This window comes from Meleagris gallopavo, chromosome 15 (assembly GCF_905368555.1).
Source record: "Meleagris gallopavo chromosome 15, MGAL_WU_HG_1.1, whole genome shotgun sequence".
Taxonomy (NCBI): domain Eukaryota; kingdom Metazoa; phylum Chordata; class Aves; order Galliformes; family Phasianidae; genus Meleagris; species Meleagris gallopavo.
The window spans coordinates 11,207,735-11,227,747 of NC_139418.1; the positions used below are offsets into that span (position 1 = coordinate 11,207,735).

The 20,013-nt window shown below is 43.7% G+C and overlaps 1 protein-coding gene across 2 annotated transcripts in view; it reads right to left on the bottom strand.

Annotated features, from left to right (window-relative positions):
* The window catches only part of SGCD (sarcoglycan delta), a 132,182-nt gene extending 114,370 nt beyond the window's left edge, over positions 1-17,812 (bottom strand). For both annotated transcript variants that reach the window (XM_010719032.4, XM_085236428.1), the window contains exons 1-2: positions 17,657-17,812; positions 8,591-8,776 (exon numbers count right to left, since the gene is read on the bottom strand). In XM_010719032.4, coding sequence (XP_010717334.1) covers positions 8,591-8,776 — 186 coding nt within the window. In that variant the 5' untranslated portion in view covers positions 17,657-17,812. The remainder of the gene's footprint in view (positions 1-8,590; positions 8,777-17,656) is intronic.
* Between the last annotated feature and the right edge of the window lie 2,201 nt (positions 17,813-20,013).

Consider the following 20,013-nt stretch of genomic DNA (forward strand, 5'->3'; position numbering starts at 1 on the left):
TAGAAGCAATTACTGGAGATGTAGAGGCTTCTCTGAGGTTAAGCCGCCCTTCATTTTCTCAAGAGAAGCCTTTAATTAAATGCAAATAATCACAAATTTCATATAGCAGATTGCCATAATTTCACTATTAGTTACTGGATCTCATTTAAAAAAAGGAAAGAGGTGGGCAATAGTGCTGCGTGGATGAGAAGTAATGAGAACTCAAGGGGTCAAAGCTGAATTACCTGTGCAAATCTATTCCCCTCCTATAAATCTGTCTGCAACCATATCATTTCAGTGTTAACAGGTTGTCCTTCATGCAAGTGCACTGGAGTGTAGTCCCATAGAAACTTGGGCCTCAATACAAATAATTACCTCACTCCATCTTACCACTGACCACAGCGGCGAAGGCAGGACGGGTAATGGGGAAGATGTAATTGAAGTGGAAATGACCAGAACTAAAATGTAAGCTGTGATGAATTCAAATGGTATATTCAAACTCATCTCCATAGCAAAGCTCTGGAAGAACAGGCACATAGAATGGCAGCATCCAGCAGTGAGTACTTCAAAGACATTTATCAAATCAGGGATGGGAATATATAGCAGAAAAGATGCATCCAAGAACAGAAGAGGTAACACAGTGTCTCTGCAGAGGGAAGGGGGAAGCTGCAGTCCATAAAATCACAGGTTTATAATTTTGTCCACAGAACTGTTAAGGCTTTAGAATATGTTGTCAACACTGTGTAAGGTAAATCATAGAACCGTTTGAGTTGGAAGGGCCCCTTAAAGGCCATCTGGTCCAACTCCCCTGCTCTGAACAGAGAAACCCACAGCTCCATCAGTGCTCAGATCCCCTCCAGCCTGACCTTGGGTATCTGCAGGGATGGGGCACCACCACCTCCGTGGGCAACCTGTGCCACTGTCTCACCAGCCTTACTGCAAAAAAAAACCTTCTTCCTTATATCCAATCTAAATTATCCCCTTTTTTAAATAGGGTAAATGCATGCAAATGTAGGAAGTATACACTACTTTTTTCTTACTCCCCTTCTTTAGTTTAGTCAAACAGACACACATCACAGCCAACCACAGAATCTTAGAATGGCTTAGGCTGGAAGGGACCTTAAAGATCATCAAGCTCCAACCTTCTGTTGTGGGTAGGGCTGCCAACCACTAGATCAGGTTGCCCAGGGCTCCATCCATCCAGCAGCAGTGAGCCTGCAAACTGGAGCTCCGTGCAAAGAGCCTGAGTTTCTGCTTGCTCCGTGCTTTGCAGTGGTGTCAGAGCCACCTCCAGCCCCATTCCACAGACTGTGCAACACCAAACAGTAAGAAAGAATTTAAGCAGCAGCTTTCTGAAAAGCTGATGGCTTTCCAGTTCCAGGCCAAGCTGGAAAAGGCGTGGAGGCTCCACCAAGCAGCTCCTCTGCCTGAAGCAATCACCGAGAAGAGGTGCTTCAGAAGAATTCTATTTTTGTTAGAGAAATGGCTGTTCGGTTTTCAAAGCTGAGAAGGTCATTGCTCTCTGACATGCAGAGAGTTCAGGAGAGTTGTCAGGAAGCTCAGAAAGTAAAAAAAAAAAATAAAAAAAATAAAATAAAAAAAAGCAAAAAATAAAACCAAAACCCACATGGAACAAGGGAAAGAGGGGTGGAGAACCTACTACATGGATCAGCCCGCTACGTCACTTCTGTGTGGCTTCCCAAATTAAATCATTTCTCCTAATGTACTGTGAGAATATGGGAGGGATCAGATTGTGAGCTATTCAGAGGCCGAGCTGATTATCAGCATTTTAGCAGTGAGCTTGTTTTTGTTCTTCCTCACATTTATAATAATACCTTTTACGTGTTCTCTAAGAGACAAATCTCCTTCTGCTTCAGAACTACTAGGCTGAAGATCTTTTGTTGGCGCTGAGAAGAATACTAATGTGAAATATCTTATTTCTTCAGATGAAAGAGAAGCTGAGAACAATCCCCTCCAGAGGGAGGTGGCAGAAGTGGGATCTGGGATTGAGAGTTTATCACTCACGTCCCTACACAGCCCACCGCATCCTCACCACTTGCTGGGTCCTGCAGGATCGATGGCATCTCAGCCATAAACCCAATATGCTCGAGATATTCCTGTCTCCTGAGTACATACATCTCTTCAGAGGGTTTCAATATGATAAGTGGCTTAAAAACAATGGAGAAGAGAGAGCTGAAAGCTTGTACACTGAGATGGAAGCACAATTGCATGAGCCTCAGTTCTTCACGAAAGCCAAACCACCAAAATATTTGAGGGAAAAGGGAAAAGCCTGCCTTGTGCAATAGGCAAAGAATAAAAACAAAGAATTACCTAATGATTGCTACTTAGCACATACCATTTGGTTTAGAGGCACTGGTGGAAGGCTCGCCATCTTTTTCACTTCCATGATACATCTGTAAGCAAACCCGATGTCATTGCACCAGAAGAACTCAGAGGTACTAGCAGAGAGTACAAACAGTGAGGAAAAAACATGGGCTCCCTTCATTACTGTGTGCCAACAGGAAGATGAAGGCCTTCCGTGCTTGTGCTGGCTGAGAGGATATGCTATTAAGATAATAAAACTGACATATTGTCAGAGACTGAGTTTTCAAAGGTGCAGCACTGGAAGAAATCGATGCACTGTAACTTAGCAAGTGATCAGGACCAGAAGCCTAACACTGCAGTTGATGCAACAGTGGAGGAACCAACTTTGCAACAACGTCTTGCAATATCCTCTAAGAACTGTTTTATTCTGAACTCCAAAAGAGTGAAGCTGAAATAGCAGAATACATATCTTTAAAAGATATACAATCCCAATTGCTTTTACTGCAGAAACAGAAACTTCAGGTCTCTGAAAATAGCATAAGAAAAGCAGAACATTATTTTTTAAATTTGAGAAGGGAATTTGAAGTTGGGGTACAAAATCACAACTAAAAAGCATTATAATTAATAACGGATCCACTGTAGACAATGTCAACATTTTCACTGCATCCCACAGGGGTAAGGATTTAATCCATAGAAACTTCTTCATTTAACAGTACAGTCACTCACAGCATTGCTGGTTCTGTCAGATCCCTACAAGATTAACATCTTTATATCAGAAGATGCAGTCCATGTGAATGAGAATAGAAAGGAGAGACACAAAGCTCTAGGGTAATGAGGGCGGTTTAGAAACAATTACTTGTTTTATAAAAGGAGGAACATGAATTAAGATGGAAAAGTCCACAATTCTGTGTGTGTGTGAAGGAGAATGAGGAAAAAAAAACAAACAGTCGCCCTTTCCTCAGTAAGGATACAGCAAAATTAATTCTAATTCTAAACAATTTAGCTGACCAATTAGAGCTGCACTACAAAGCAGAAGCTGAGAAGCAAAGCAGATTTATTTCCCATGTTGGCTTTAGAATTGCACCTAAAAAGACCCCAGAGAAATCATGAAAAGGGAACGTAAACTGCACAGTCATTATATTCTGAGGCAATTTTTAATTAAAAAAATTAGAACAAAGTCTGTTCCTTTAAATCATTAATAAAAGAATCCAGCCTATTAAGCAGATGAGCTTTCTTAACTCTAGTCCATCTTTACTGCTGTGTTATTACCCAACTGTTTTCCTGTAATTAAAATGTGGCAGGTAGTTTACACACAAGAGGGAGTAATTGTATCAGAAATAACTGTTCATAACCAAACTTTAAAAGCATATTTTTTCGTATAAACTTCTAATAAAGAAAGCAAGATAATAATATTTAGCACTTTTGCTACCTACAGCAGCATTTTGTCTCTAAACTGTTAGCATTTTATTCAGCAATGAGAAAATACACCCCTCAAGCTATGAAGATAGCCTCTCAGTCATTTGTTCCTACTCAATTAAAATTAAAAAATACAACCAAACCTTATACTAAAGAATTCCAAACTGTGGCTCTAGAAAGAGAATTTGAATGTGCTGTAGGAACCACTCTGAATTCAGTCAGATTGGGACAGGAAGGGAAGGTCCCCTTCTCTCTGCATCCCAAGGGAGATGGAGTGAGGCAAGTCATTGGCTGCCCATATCTTTGAGGCACTGCCTCCAAGGTGCATGCTCAGGTGGCATAAGCATTGTGTGTGGGTTTGCTCAGATCTGAGTTTGGAGGAAGCTGTTAGCTTTTGCTCTCAAACAGCCTCCTGAATACCAAAGCTGAAGAATAATTTCCTTACAAAGAAAGAGTCAAAGACTTTTCTATAGATTTTGCTTTGCATTATTCTTAGAAAGCAGTTCTCCAGGAATTTCAAACCTTACAAGCCAACTTAGGGGAAATTATTTATTATTACATATAGTCTGGCAGTATTTGGCAATATATAGGACTGCAGGCTGCTGAATGCAAGCAGCTTGTGTTCCAAAGCACATAGAATTCAAACTGGGTGGACAGAAACACTGTGTCAGAGCAGAGACCTCAGTGGTTTGACTGGCAGATGAGTAGGTGGACTGTTGCCATTTAAATATAGCCCCAACAGATATTCAGTGTATCATAGGCAAGTACTCTACAGTGTGTGCTCATCTACAGAGTCACAGGCAATCCTACTGCTAATGACTTGCATCACTGGATGCTAATGCAGGTTGACCATAAAGAGTAAGACCATTACAAGCTCTGGTTCAATCCTTGTAATTAGATTGGCACCTACAAACCTTGAGGGGCTCAGCTGAGCTCTGTAAAATACATAGGATACAGCTCAAGCTGCCCCAGACCTGCAAGCTGAGAGAGTAAGTCACATACCCAACCCACAGGCATTCATGTTTTCTCCTCACATCCATTATGTGTAAACCACATACTTCTACCATGCTTGTCCAAGATCCAAATGAGCCGGAGTACCTTTACCTATACATCACCAGAAAGTTTAACGCTGGATCACAGTTTCTACCTCAATTAGGTTAGGGCACCTTCAGCGGGCATTTGGGTTTCAACCCAAATTGATGGCATTGGTCCAGATTCATTCTGTGGTTTGGCTTAAAAATCAAAGTAAGCAACCTCTAGAAGTAGCAACCTCTGCAGAGCTTCCTGCAGCATAGCTCTAATGCAAATGAACTGGATAAATGGACCTGACTGTGTGAACCAGCTGTGGAACAGGCAGATGATATTTCGGGTACCCTCCAAGTCTGTTTTTCATACAGCTTGTGCTGGGCAAAATAATTTAGAACAAATCGAGAATCAAATACCACACAGGGACTGAGTGACTGCAGCATGGCACAGACCTGGCTCTGACCAACTGGCCCCACGCAAACACAGCACCTCTTTCACAGCCCCACGTGAGAAGCAACAGCCACACTTAAACTTACGCCTTGAATGTTCAGATTAAAGCAAAACCAAGAATAAATTAGTTATGCCTTGCTCATTAAAAGTCACAGATTGGAAGCTTATGCTTTGATTTCACGGGAGTTTCCTCCCTGAGCATGTCACAGGGCACGCAGAGGGGATAGGAAGGGAATGAAGAAAGGGACCTCAGGGCTTGACATGGAGTGACGGGTGCTGCCCAACGCGCTGTACAAACTGCATGAGGTGGTGTTTTTTTCCTCTAAAATGGACTCGCTTCCTCCCTTCCCTTCTCCACACCCCATAATCAGCATTTAAAACACCCCCGAGTTTTCCTGAGCAGGTTTGCTGTGCTCATTAAGATACACTGAGCACTTACTGGCTTTAATGAGCGCTCATTAAATTCCGGTAAGTGCCAGGACCATCCTGTGGAGCTGAACAGACTCAGGTTCTGGGAGAGATCAGGGGTTGGGAAGATACTGGAAGCATTACATTTTCCACAACAACAAAACTATAAAACTTCCCCCTCCTTTCTTCTCTTTCTTTTTTTGCTCCGCAAGCACTGGGGTAACTCAGACCTGCTAAGCAGCAGCTATTGCTTACTGACTGCTCAAATCATTCCCCTGCCCCAGAAGGCCTCTCAGCTTCTCTTATCAGAACAGGAACAAATTAAAGATTTTGCGTATTTGCATCTCCTCATTTGAGAATATTCGTACGTTTGTTATTTAGAGATAAAAGTCTGCTTCTAAAAATTCACTTAGCACAGTGATTTCCTCAGCCGCAGGGAATGGTGCAGGAGGAATCGCAGAGCAGGACCCAGAGCAGCTGGTGAGGCTGCAGCAGAGCAGCACCAAGGGCTCAACGCTCATCAGGATTGCATGCCAACCATTTCCAAGGAACTGTCTGCTCTATTCTTAATAATCTGATCAGTCACATCATTCGGTCCCAACACAGCACAGTAGCGCCATAACTGTAAGCAGTAGGAGTCTCAGACGTCTGCTGGGCTCCTACCACTCTTACAGTGGGGTCTTTACCAATTCCAGCCTGGAACAACCAAAACCTGGTTGTACTCTGCAGGTCCATCTTGGAGTAAGCAACCAGCTGCCTGGAAGAGACATCTCTTTCTACCAAAATGCATTCCATGTCTCTTCTCTGCAGTTCTTGCCCCTAAATCTGGGAGTTGTACTTGGACAGGTAAATGCCTTGAAATTCTTGTCAAAAATAGGCAAATAATTCCTACCCATTTAGTAACAGATCTTTTCCCAGAGATGACCAGAATGAGAAATCTCTCCTCGAGACATTTCTCCTTGACTGAAGACAATCTTTTGTGTTATGGCACGCATCTCACTATTGCTCTATGTTCATGCAGTCATAGAATGACTTAAGTTGGAGGGGATCTTTATGATCAGCTTTTTTAAGTCCCCTGCCATGGGCAAGGTTGCCAATCACGAGAGCAGGTTGCCCAGGTCCCCATCCAATCTAACCTTGAATTTTTATTTTACAGATTAACACAATTCAAGATCAAGGAGACAAGGTGCACACCTCTTACGTGCCCTGTTCTTATGTTTATTTCCCACTGGCTGTGTCAGAGATATACATTATGACCAGCATGCCCACGTGGACCTATATATATATATATCACAAAGCAGTTCCCACTGCAGTGCTACAGTATGGGTTTTCATCCCCCAAAGCTGTTCAGCACCTACTGACATGAAAACATACAAATTAGCTAAAAACAGACACAAATATACTTTACGCTGGACTAATTCCCAGTGAGTCACAGAGAGTAAGTGACTATTTAAGGAAACTGAATCAGACAACAACCTGAAGATCAGCGCATCCCTGAGAAAGCCAGCATACAGGCTAGGGAAGAGAGAGCTGCTGGAAGGGAAAGGTTTTAATCTAATGACCATATATGTCAAAATGGCATCAATTTCATAAGAATAAATAACTGGTTGGGTTAAGAAGTAACTGCTCCAGTTTGGCTCACTCTTTCATCCACTCACAGCTTTTAGAGGATTACTGTTTTATAATTGCTTGCTCTCTAAGCATACGTGCATCACAATGATCTGCACCCCTTGACAGCAAACCAGTTAGAGAAACTAACTCAACATGTTCCCCTGCCACAGTACGTTGTCTGCTGGATACAGTAAGTCAAGAGATTGTTTACTCAACTTCTCAAGGCCCATTAATGACATAATGCTGGACACAGCTGTTCAGGGCTTTGCAAGACCAAAGCAGAGAAAGAAATGCTGGGAAACTTCAAACACACTATTCGCATCAGAGCATAGCTGGGAAAGTCCTTGAAACTGATTTGGGTGATTTTAACCTTACAGCTCTCTCATGAAGTAAATCCAGGATTAAAGCCTCAAACTTAATTTCTGCCGAAGATGCTAATGGACCTAAAATCGCTCCACCTGATCAGGGTGGCAATGACTGCTTTGAAAAAGGGGACATAAGTCATTTCATTTTTACTCTGCTTGGCCAAATTATCTTCTGAAAAGCTAGGGCCTGCCTTACATGCTAGCACTTGAAAATAGGGTGTGCCTGGTTGATCTTGTCCTGACTTTCTGGTGTGTTGAGCAAGGGAAGAAAAGTTCACTCGGTAATAAAGGCACCCTGTGTTGTGCCAAAAAGTCTGAGCTGAGCTAAAATGGGCACTCCAGGTCCAGAAGGCACCACCTATCCCTATGCAATCTATTTCCCATTGCACATCCACATTTTTCCATGCTCAACTCCAGCTTAAGGGAGGTAAGGATAAAATCCACCCGAATGCCACACCCAGAGAGCCACTCCAGGAATGTTTCACCATGCAGCTCCTTGAAACACATTTTTATGTAACTTTCCTTAAGAAAAAGGCAAATCAAGTTTCATAACTGCTCAGCCATGGAGAAAAAGCAAATAAAATGTGTAAGAGAAAGGCTCAAACTCATTCCCATCCCCCAGTTAAAAATAACCTCTTTATTAATTTTAAAATACTTTATAACTGAATCTTTATATAAGTACATTTGTGTGTATGTTATATAAACACAAATACGTGTGTGTATGTACGTATATGTGTGTATATATATGGATAAGATCGGAGGAGGAATGTGATTCATGATGCTGAGCTGATTTCCCAGCCAGGCAGTCCTGCAGACAGCCCTAAGAGTCATCCTCCAGCAGAAAAAAAAGAGGATTGTAGGATAAATTTGCTTCTCCCTCTTGCAGCAGCTATCCACGGCAATTATACCACCCCATTATTGAAGCCATATCTAAATTCATGCGCAGAGAAGCGACCATCACCCCCTCCATCAACTTCCCCCCATCTTTTAGGGTAACCCCTAGGACTTACAATTGTGAAGTTCATAACCTTCAGAATCCAGATGGTCATAGCAAGGTTCACCAGGATTAAAATCATTAGGAGCAGCACAAAGAAATAGAGGCATCTCTTCCTCCAGCCATAAATCCCGACTTTGTATACTTGGGGCCCTTCCGAGGTCTGCATGGTGCTCCTGTGGGCGTATTGCTCCTGAGGCATCTGAAACAATCACACAAAAATAAGAATGCGGATTAAGCAGCAAGACAAATCCGATGATAAAAACTGCTAAGAGTTTGTGTCTGTGCCTCTTTGAGGTTTGTGGAGTTTTTGTTCTTCCTTTTCGTCTCAGAGTTTACCAGCTGGGCAGCACCTCCTTCAGTACCTTAGTTCTGCATTATTTTCCTTGCTGCTCACTGTATGCAGCAACACACCGTAAGAGAATTTTATGCATTAGATGTATATATACATTTATAAATACACATAAGCACACTGTCTAAAGGTATCCTATGGAGATCACTCTCAAGTGACTCTCCTCACCACCCCGGGTTTTGCAAGGCTGGCACTCTAGGGCCTCGAAGGATCCGGAGGGGAAAATTCTGCATGCGTTTGGTAAAAGCAGTTGAGTTCAGCAGTTTGTTTTGAAGACGCAATATTACTTCGCAGAGGCTTTAATTCAACAAAAAATCACCTTGAATAAAATCACTGCTTCCAGACAAAGAAAAAAAAAAGGCAAAGGGGAAATGTCTTTTTCTCCTCTCCTTCCTTAACTGAACAAACCCAAAACACAAACTTCTCCTAAAATAATGCCCCAAATGTCTCCACGGATTTAACAAGGATGCCCTGGGAAAGCAGACATGGTGTGGCAGGACAACGTGAGAGCCAGAAGAGAGAACAAAGGAAACTCGGCACTGAGGAGAGCAGAAGGGCTGTGCTGCACGGCAGCATCCCCAGGACAAGTTTGGGTTTTGCATCTTGGTCCCCAGCTTGCTGTTGGCAGTCAGGGGTCTGGCTGCCCCGCTGCTGTTAAATGGCATTGCAGCCAGTGGGGACGGAGGGCAGAAAATGCACTCAGGGTTGTGCGTATGGAGGCAGATTTTGCCCCGCGAAAGTATTCATTGCCTTCTTGCCCTTCACTTTGGCTTGTGGAAAGTCCCTTTCACACGCTTCCCCCAGGCGTCAGTTTCTTACATCGCCTCTAATAACGCGCTGCCTGCTGAGCATTCAGCATTTAAGACTCTAGGCAGACAAAAAACCACCAGACACATTTCTGTGCTACCGATTCAACATCAGGGACTTCTCCCTCAGAATACCTGGCATCAATGTTAGCATTCAGTGAATTACAAAATTCACAAAACAGGAGAAAACAATGCAAGCTCCTCTCTGCGGGAGTGCGGTCCAGAAGGGCAGAACAAAACAATGGTAGGAATGAGATGCTCATTGACACTGACTTGTGCCTGTTTGTTTACCATTAGTCTCATGTTTTTTTCTTACTTCTAGGCAAATGTGCAAACAGCATCTAATAACAGCGTGCGGTGGGCGGCAGTGCAGAGCCCATTGCAATGGAAGTGTCAATGGAAGGGGATTTTCTCCCCAGCACAGCTCTTCTACTAGCAGCACTGTACTCACCATGAAGTTAGCACTTTCTCTTTGTTGACCCAACACCGAATCCCACACACTTGAGACAGAGGCTGCCTAAAGATCCAGTAACCATTTTTTTTCTTTCCCTTCTACACTTTGTAAACTTTTTAGCAACTTTGGGAGTGCTAAGCTGTGTGTTTGCTAACACAGGTTGCTGTTATCACCCACAGTTAGGGGATCAGACACCTCTCCCTTCCTCCACCAGCTTTCATCATTGCTGAAGCGCAGCCTCAGGTGCTAAGCAAATCAAAGCAGGCTCTAAATTCTTCTCAGATGCCTGTCCTGATGTGCACACATAAAGCAAAGCTAACTAAGCAGCATGCTCAGAACAGCCATCTCACAACAGCTCCTGCACAATAGTGGGATCCAAAAACAACCTTCCTCCAGAGGGCAGAGGATCCCATCTCCCTCCTTCTCCTTCAGCAATTGTGTCCATCCCACACACTCAAAACTCATAGCAATGGCTGAAAAACAGATTTTAAAAACAATAAACACAGTACTCCTATCAATTTCCTGTCTAGTCTCGGAACCCTTGCAGTTTTAGGAACTTTTCCCCTTACATCCTTTGGGCAACATTCCACCAAGCACACCAAAGAGGTTGGATGTTGCACAACAGTGAAGTGCTGCTGGTTATTTCAGGGTTCTCATCTGGTGTAAAAAACCAGACGAGATGGCCACAAACCATGCCCTTACTCAGAACCTCAGAGCATGTGAATATCTGCAACGTTACTTAGAGAAAGCAGCCATACTCTGGGGAGGAACCAAGAACTGCGTGGCAGATAGGATCTTCTTACTGTGGCCCACCTCAGTCAATTCAGCCAACTTGTACTAGAAGTGCATCGCAGAAGGATAGTATGACATAGAATCACAGGAAAAAAACACTAAGATCATCTAATCCAACCCCAACCCACCCACACCATGCCCACTGACCATGTCCTTGGTACCACATCTCCACAGCTCTCAAACACCTCCAGGGACAGTGACCCACCACCTCCCTGGGCAGCCTGTGCCAATGCATCTTTCTGAGATGAATTTTTTTCCTAATATCCAACCTGAACCTCTGCTGTCTGTATTAAAGAGCAGCTTTCTATGGTGTAAAGGTCCTCACCATAAAGAACTTCTGCTGTTCAGACCCATGGGGTATCTGCCTGCACAGCCAAGGCTCGGGCAGACCCTGAGCTATTAACAAAGGGAGCAAAGCAAGTTGCTCACAGCAGATCCAGTTTGGTCTTCACTGCTATTTTGCTCCCAGGTGCCAAGTCAGCAACTGTAAACTGGGGAGGGCTTTGCAGCACAGTGCTTGTGCCAGAAGAGAGGAGTCATGGTACAAACACATGCACTTGGAGAAAACCAGGCCCCTACACCACTGCAATCACTCAGCTTCTGTGCGAGGGGAAATCTTAAAAAACAATAAATTACGATTTCCACTACCTAAGGGAAATTATAACAACAACTACTGTACAGTCACAGATTTTATTGCCTAATATTTTAACAGGGGATCCTGGAGAGCACATATTAAATGCAGCATCTCTCTTGGAGAAAACGAATAAATTGCATCTCCAGCGCTCTCAAATCATGAAACAAGTCTGACCAATAAGAAATAGTCTGAAATACTGAGCACAGAATATCTTCTTATTGCAAAACTTGTTTATTCTCCTCCTCTTTGCTCTCTTTTTTTTTTTTTCTTTCTTTCTTTTCTTTTCTTTCTTCCCCACTTGTAACCGCTAGAGTGGAGAAAATGCCAAATCCAACTGAGGCAAAACTTTGCAGACATCAAACAAATTTATAGGAAAGGAACATAACCACAAAAAGCAACTTGGATCCACACAAGAGCCTCATTTTGAGAATTTCTCTTGTTCAAATAAAATATTTAGCTCACAGCTGCCCTACCAGTAATAGAGCAACCAAAGCACTGCAACACGCATAGTGAACATGACCTAGTAATATGGCATAAATTTATAACAAGAAAACAACATGGGAATCATAGATGGGATGTTGTTTCCACATAAACTCTCACACAGCTACACTTGAAGCAATATAGGATCTCTAGCAAGCCCTTCCCCCCACCCAAGACCACCAAAAGAAAAGCTCATGTCTGTTGAAGAAAGGATAATGGACATTGAGTGCTGAGGTGGGCTAAACAAATGTGTAGAAGAAGATGGGCTGTAAGGCACCTACATAAGGAACAAGCTGCGGCCACTGCCAGTAATCTGTTCTGTGGGGGACAGAGAAGCATGCTAGTCATGATTTATATTTTGGCACATTCTTCTTAAACATTATAATGATACAGGCAGCAAATTAGGCAGCAGAAAAGCAGTATTACTGTGAAAGGAAAACCAGTGGTTTCATTTGCAGAGCACCCCTTCCTTTTCAATTACCGAGTTAAGAAGAAAGGCTGCTAGCTGCTTAATGGGGTATTAGTTTTTGCAGGAAAACATTATAAATGGTCGCTCAAACTCATAATAGCCAACAACCAATGCTGAAACAAATATAGTAGAAATTGGAAGGAGAGGCACTCCTTCCAAAAGTCGGAGCTGTATGCGTCTGCCTGCCACGGGAAGGCACACGTGCACCGTACTGGTGTGCCACTACTGCACGTACAGCACGAGAAATGCTGCCTGCCAGATCTTCACAGCTTAGCCACAGACAGCATTACCATGACTACAAAAGCAAAGCCTAGCACCCAGGTAATTTGCCAAGGAATAAGTTTTTGTAGAATAGCTATGGCATGGGTGGTGATGGGCTGATGGCTGGTGATGGGCTTTCCCAACTTTAACGGTTCTATGCTAGTGTGGGCAGAAAGCCTCTCACTCAAGACACACAACATGGATTTTCCATTCATCAGGCAAAGTGTTTAATATGCACGAGGATAAATAACCCATATTTCCCTTGCAAACACCACAGCCGTAAATGTTTCTTGGCCACGTCAGCTTTGGAGGCTCGGTGAGGGCTATAAATGAGGTGAGGCACAATGAGAGGAATCGGTAATGTTTCAATGCCACGGCGGTTTTCTGATCAGTGCTTAAATCATCTTTGTTTAGTAACTGGATAATTTTAAGCTGAAAGAGGATGCAGTTGAGGAAGATGGCTTCTCCTTCATGAAATTTACTGCTGAAAATGTTCTAAAGCAGGGTCTGTGAAGGGGGACACACAGCAGGTTTGGGGAAGGTGGCATCTATTCCCACATATTTTTTGCATTTGCATTTTCTGCACATTGATTTCTATAAATTTTATGTAGAAACCAGGAGCCTTAATGGAGGCCAAGGGGCAGTTTGTCAAAATCATCAATTTTACATAAGGTGAACATAGGGCAGCCAGAGTCTGGCATTGTAAATGCACGGGTGTGTTTGCACAGAGCTTGCTGCCTGCCTGCATATAACTGAGGTGTAACAGCTTCATCAGCAAAACAAGAGCATCCGACCCCAGGCTAAGCATCGTGATGGGATTACATTTCAAGAGATGAGAGGGATGGGTTCAGGCTCCCTTGGGCATGGACCTACATCTCCCACATCTGCCTCCAATTTGTATCCATATAACCAATATCCTCTTCTGTTTCTCTCTTTGCTTTTTGAAACACAAACCTTTGCTTTGGGGCTAAATGAGAGGTTCTCTCCATCATATCACTGGAAGGCAATGTACTTGCGAGCTCTAAACGCTCTGTGGATTTCAACCTCTTTAATTTCTCTGTCTTTTAAGTGCACACTATCCACCAGGTTCAAAAGAACAGACATTTCTGGAGTGTTACTGAGAACAAAATTTGGCATGAAGAGCAGCGTTTTGAGCCTGCTATCAACAAGACATTTTCCCTCTTCACTCCCCATGAAGCTCTTTCAAGCTCGACACCCCCAGGCCCATCGTTCCAGCAACATCGTGACCCAAAAGTAATTTATGACACTGTACACCGATCAGACCACAACCCAAGTCTACTCAAAAAGGATCTAGCCCAGGAAAATGGTTTCTGCCTTGCAGCTTGACCAGTGAGCTCTGAGCACTGAGGAGTGTCCCCAAGGATGAAATATTTGCTGGGGATGTTAAATCTTACGCAGCTTTTTTCTCCCATGATGGTTTAAACCAGCCTGTCTCTAGTGACGGCTGTGCCAGAATGCTCTCCAGAACTGCAGTCCCCGAAACTGAAATCTTCACTCTGTGCTTGTCCCTCTGCTTCTGTATGCTGTGGGAAACAAGGTCTCCCAGTGGCTGTGAAGATCATCACCACTCAGTACAAATCTCTTAGAGGGCACAGCAATATAGTACATAGCCAGAGAGACAAAAATTGGAAGAAAATGTCTTAAGGAATGTTTTCTTCTTTTCTGACTACTTTCTGTCATCAGAATACATCGCAAATAGAATTTTTCAAATATCTAGCCTGACTTTGGCAAGCAAAAGTACATCAACAAACTCTGCTTAGTCTGCACAGTTCACCAGTGCATATTCTGCCTAGTCCACTAGGAAATACCTCATTTTCCATTCCCACCTCCAAAATATCACTAGGAGATTGGACTCAGTCAGCACAAGGAGCTGGGGAGACCTTGGGGATTCATCTGCTGATAAAGCATCTCCAACCCCGATCCCTCAGTGCTCCAGGCTACCCCTACTTCTAATGTCTTGAGAGCTCATGTTATTTCCCCAGTCACTGGGGCTGACAGCACTTTGACAGTAAATGTGCTTGAGGATAAGGGGCACCACAAAAACCTCAGCTTATAACCCAGTGGCTTTGAGGAGGTGGACTGAACAAGAAGCTGAACTCAGGGCATCTCCTCTGTTCAGATACTGCTCTGCATTCACGGAGCACTTACAACAAATGCTATAAACATATCAGAGCTTGCCAGAACAAAGCAAAGTAATAAGCAGCTCCATCTCTTAATAGTCTCTCCTGGACAAAAGGTGATATCTTATTCTAAAATGCTGCAAGAGTCTGTAAGCAACATGGTTGCTATTGCTCCTGCTCTCACCAGAAGACAAATGTTTCTTCCAACTTTTAGGTTTACATTAGTTCCCTTGTCTTGATTTTTTTTTTTTTTTTTTTCGGAGGATCAGAATTAAGGAGAACATGGAAAGGGAGAAAAAAAATCTGCAGTGAGTTCTCTTATGTATTGAGCAAGTCAGCAAAGAATGTCTTTTCCCAAATGCCCCACAATTTGCAGCAATACATTCACACTGCATGCAAACATCATCCTAGATTTTCTGCATTCGCACACCAATTCCTTTGCACTACTCTAATGATGTGAAGCAATCATAAGTCTGTGTCCATCAGTGCCAACTTTATAAAGCACTTTCCCACTGGAGTGTCTCAAATCAGAGTGAACAAATATGAGAACTCCACTGAACTATCCCAGCAGCAGGTGTGACTATGGGCAGTTGTGGGAACAGCACGAGGGATATCATCAATTGAGCTTGAATCAGAAAGCAAGCTACAGGAGGTGATACTTTCCAGACCTCTGCCCCAGCAGAGAAAAGAGATACGGCTTGTAGGAATGTGCAAAGCAGGTTGTAATATGGATTTATATGGCTGGAACCCAACTGGCATGGCACAAAGAAAGAACTGTGGGCTTCAGCATATGCCAGGACCCAGAGTAAAGTCTCTGCAGTGATCCTGGACATATGCTCCTACAAGTTAAAACTTGTTCTTCTGCATCATCCCTCAATTTAATGTGTTTACTTTGCTCATCCATTTGTTCATTTGTACAGACACATTTGCTTTCCAGTTTGCTCTTGGGAAGGACTAGAAGAAGGAATGCACATATTAGGGTGTGCCTGGAGCTCTTTTACCTGTATACTTGCAAGATAGTGAGACCCTCCACTTTCACTTCATAGACTTAATATATTTTATGCACAGGTACACATGCATGCATGCACTCCTCAGTTTCTTCAAATATAAAACAAAGCTTGAATACTGACCCTGGTGGGATGCAGAAAGGACACGTCCTGCAGAGTGAAGCCCAGGAGCAGTAGCCAAGGGCAGGGAGAAAGCTGCTATCTCCTTCAAGTAAATTCAGCTCTTTCTCATAAAAAGACAAATGCAGTAACAAGAAGATGACCCAGACCTCTTTCCTCCTTCACTTCCATCACACAGAGAGCTTGCATTTGGGCAGACAGTTTTCCCTTTAATGATCCAAATCTACTGAATCCCACAGCGTCCAAGCAGATTTTGCTATGGATGTGCTTCCTCAGCACTACAGGAAGAAAGTACATCCCACACAGATTTGGCCAATCTCACCTTGCTACTGCATGCTTTGGATCATCGAAGTGAATGATTAATGCTGAACATGCAGTCCTGCTAGGTGCAGGAAAAGCAAACTGCAGATTTTCTCCCATGAACTCAACCAGAACTCAACTTAGCACTGTCCCACTCTAACATTTCATATCACAGAATCATAGAATGGCTTGGGTTGGAAGAGACCTCAAAGATCATCTAGTTCCAAGCACTAGATCAGGTTGCCCAGGGCTCCATCCAGCCTGGCCTTGAACTCATTTCTTGTTGCAAAAAAACCCCGAACTACCCAACAACCAAAGACATGCATTTTCAGTGTATCAAATAACACTGCTGTGAAAATCTGAGCAAGAGGCACTGGCAGAAGCAGGGAAGTTTCCAAAGCTCCAAGCGATGAACTGCTCCCAACACCTCCATCAGCCCTGACAAACACCGTACCCAACTCCTGCCATATAAGGTGTGGATGTCTCTGCCAAGGCAAGCTGAGCTTTAATGCTGCAACTAAAAGGATGAGAGTGTACTGCCTAAATCTGGCAGGCTCCTGAGCAGGGAATGCTCTTTATCATAAATGTTTCTTAAGTTATTTGGGAAAAGAAACGTAAACGAGAAGAGAGTTTGCAGCCTCTAAATTAATGTATTTTTCCCCTCTAATCTGCTGTCCGTGGTTTCTGACTGTGCTGCCTGCTGCATTTTGCTAGTGCTTTATAAAACACAGGAGTAACTAACACGCACAGAAATCACAAGGCAATGACTGTTGCTGAACCACTGCCTCTCCTCACAGCCTGTACCAGGTGACGGGGAGTTAGCAACTGCCACAGAACCCCCGGACAAATATCTTTTCAACCCACTGAACAACTATATATATATGTAACTCCATTTGTCATGACCGAGTAGCATTTCTCAATAAAATGTGAGAGCGATATACAGTTTGCAGCCAACCTCCCAGTGGTTTCAGGTTATATCCACGCTTCCTCCCCAAAGTGAAAAAGTCAGGGATGATTCTGGCACAGCGTTCACCCCGCCAGAGGCGCAGCACCGGAGCTGCTGTGCAGAATCACTCCTGAAGCAAAGTTAGCCAGAAACCAACACCCAGCCTCCACCTCCTCCAACCCTTCAGCAAATATGCCACAGCTCCGCACTCTCCACTTTCTCTTCTCTCCAAACAAAGCTCTGAAAGCAAGAAGCTGGACGAGCACAAAAGCACAGTGAACGCACCCGGTGGCTCCGGGAGGGAACGCCGCAGCTCTTACCTCTCTGTCGGTGGGAGATGGCAGCCCGGAGCTGTGCTGGGGGATCGGAGGATGCCGCGCTGCTTCCCAAGCTGCACGAGGCCTGGCCTGTGCTCATGAGCTGCCCCTGTCAGATTTTCCAGCAGCAGAATTGCAGCCAAGTCCCTGCCCATGCCTGAAGAATTTCCTGAACAGCATTCCCGTTCTTTTTCTAACTGCTTTGAAACCACACTGTCCGTACTTCAATAAGGCTTTGTCAGGCCAAGTTACAGCTACTGGTCTGGCTCCAGATAGCAATTGAAAACACATGTGTTTTGCATTAAAAGCCCCCTTCTCTACGCACACATTTATACACAGACCCCCTTTCTGCACTCAGCCCGGGACTCTGCATGCCTTACATTTGCAGCTCGTTTGCTAAATTCTAGCCATTTTTGTTAAAAAGAAGATAAATGCTATGTTGGTAGGGATATATTTTCTGGGAAGAGAAAAAAGAGGCTCAGCGGGATTCCACCCCGTCACGATTTGCAGGTACCAGTTGCTGTGTGTGCCCAGGTTAACAGCCAGCTTTGCCCAACCCCAGCAAGCACGGAAACACAGGAAATAAAATTCCAGTTCACCACCGCTCTCCTCTTACCTTTGCCTCTGTCTCTTCCAAAAACTGTGTGAAAAGAAAGCATATTTTTAGCATCTCTAGACTGAGTTCAGCACATCAGGACTGGATCCTAATCTTGACACATACTCCTGTATCTGCTTATACTAAAAATAATACAACTATTTTTGAGTACTTACATCCCTCTCTGCTTTTCAGCTGTCCTAACCCTTTACAAATATTTTAAGCACCTTGCATCTTTTTTCAAAGAGCTTTAACATTACTCTGGCATTGGCTTAAGAAAAAAAATAAAATAGAAGATATAGTCTTATACCTTTCATCAGAATGGGTCCCAGTACTTAATATCTGTAATCATTTCCAGGCAGCACCATGGGTCAAGGCAGCAAACATGAGCTCTGCAACTCGAGGTGCCCTGTGCTCGGAATGCGCCTGCAAAGCAGAGCTGGAGGAGATGTGGAAACACATATGGATGTCCCCCTTCTTCTACCACAGCTAAGTCCCACCAAGGATGAAACACAGCAGCAGAGTTGTCAAGGTAACAATATAGAAAAGAGACAGTTTAAAGAGAGAGAGTTGTGTTTTTTCCCTCTTAATGTTCCTTTTCAAAACCGTACACTCCACTTCTATCAGGTTATTCTGTTCTGTGATTTACAGAAGTGCGGAGTCCAGATGAAGTGTTTACAAGAGACAAATGCAGCTGAGATTGAAAATAATTGAGAGTCTTATGGGTGGCCTGATCAAGAGCTCCCCAAAGGCAGTAGAGAGAGCCCATTGCCTTCCATGAGCTTTGGATCAGGTCCACAGCAAGGAGCCATCCATCCAGCAGGAAGGAGAGATCCGCACCCAAGAAACACTCATCTCATAACTCCAGCAAAATGCCACCCGCTGGTCAGCAGTATCACCCATGTGCCTTGGCAGTGTGCATGGCCAGACGCTGGCAATCTGCACTAGCACCTGAACTACACTGACTTCAGAGGGAACATACACCAAACAAGGTGCTGCTTTGCAAAAGAAATGACAGTAGGAAACCAGGTAACCCTTCTGCTTCAGTCTGCAAGACTATGAGCCAAGCGAAAGGTGTGCATGCAAGTCACACATACACAAGCAGTGGCAAGAGCATTTCAGATTTAATTGCACAGCTTGTGAGCAATCCGTTTATGCCAGAACAGAAACCACGGACTGTTGGATTGCAGGTTGGGAGAGCAATCAACTAAAGGCAGCTAAAAGAGAGCCTCCTAAACAGGCTACAATGGTAATGATGATATTCTTTGGCTTGGCAGCCAGCAACAGCTGAAACCACCAGTGCCTGAAACCTTTGGAGTCCTTTACTGTAAATAATTTGAAATACAAAACTATGAACAGCAGATTCATATAACTAGGTTTTCAGTTGTAATAGACAATCAGGCATCTGCAGAGCTATTTGCAAGATGAGAGCAGAGCGGCCCTTGACTTCTGCCTTAAATTTCCCCATGGCGTTTGTTCAGCAAACTGGTTACATATGGCGACAGGAGGAACTTCAAGGGATCGATGTCTGTTTTAAGTTAAGCACATGCTTCAGTGCTTTGTTGACCAGAGCTTTTTATGGCAGCCTGACTCCGGCAGGACTCAGTCAGATCATTTACCACATGGCGTATGGCCTCCAAACTTCATCACTTATCTGTACGAATACGGTCTAATGTTGGTTTTCAAATCTTTCTCAGTGTGGATCTCTAAATATTTGCCAAAAGTGGTGCGTACCCCTTTAATAAACTCCCAGTGAAGGATTTCT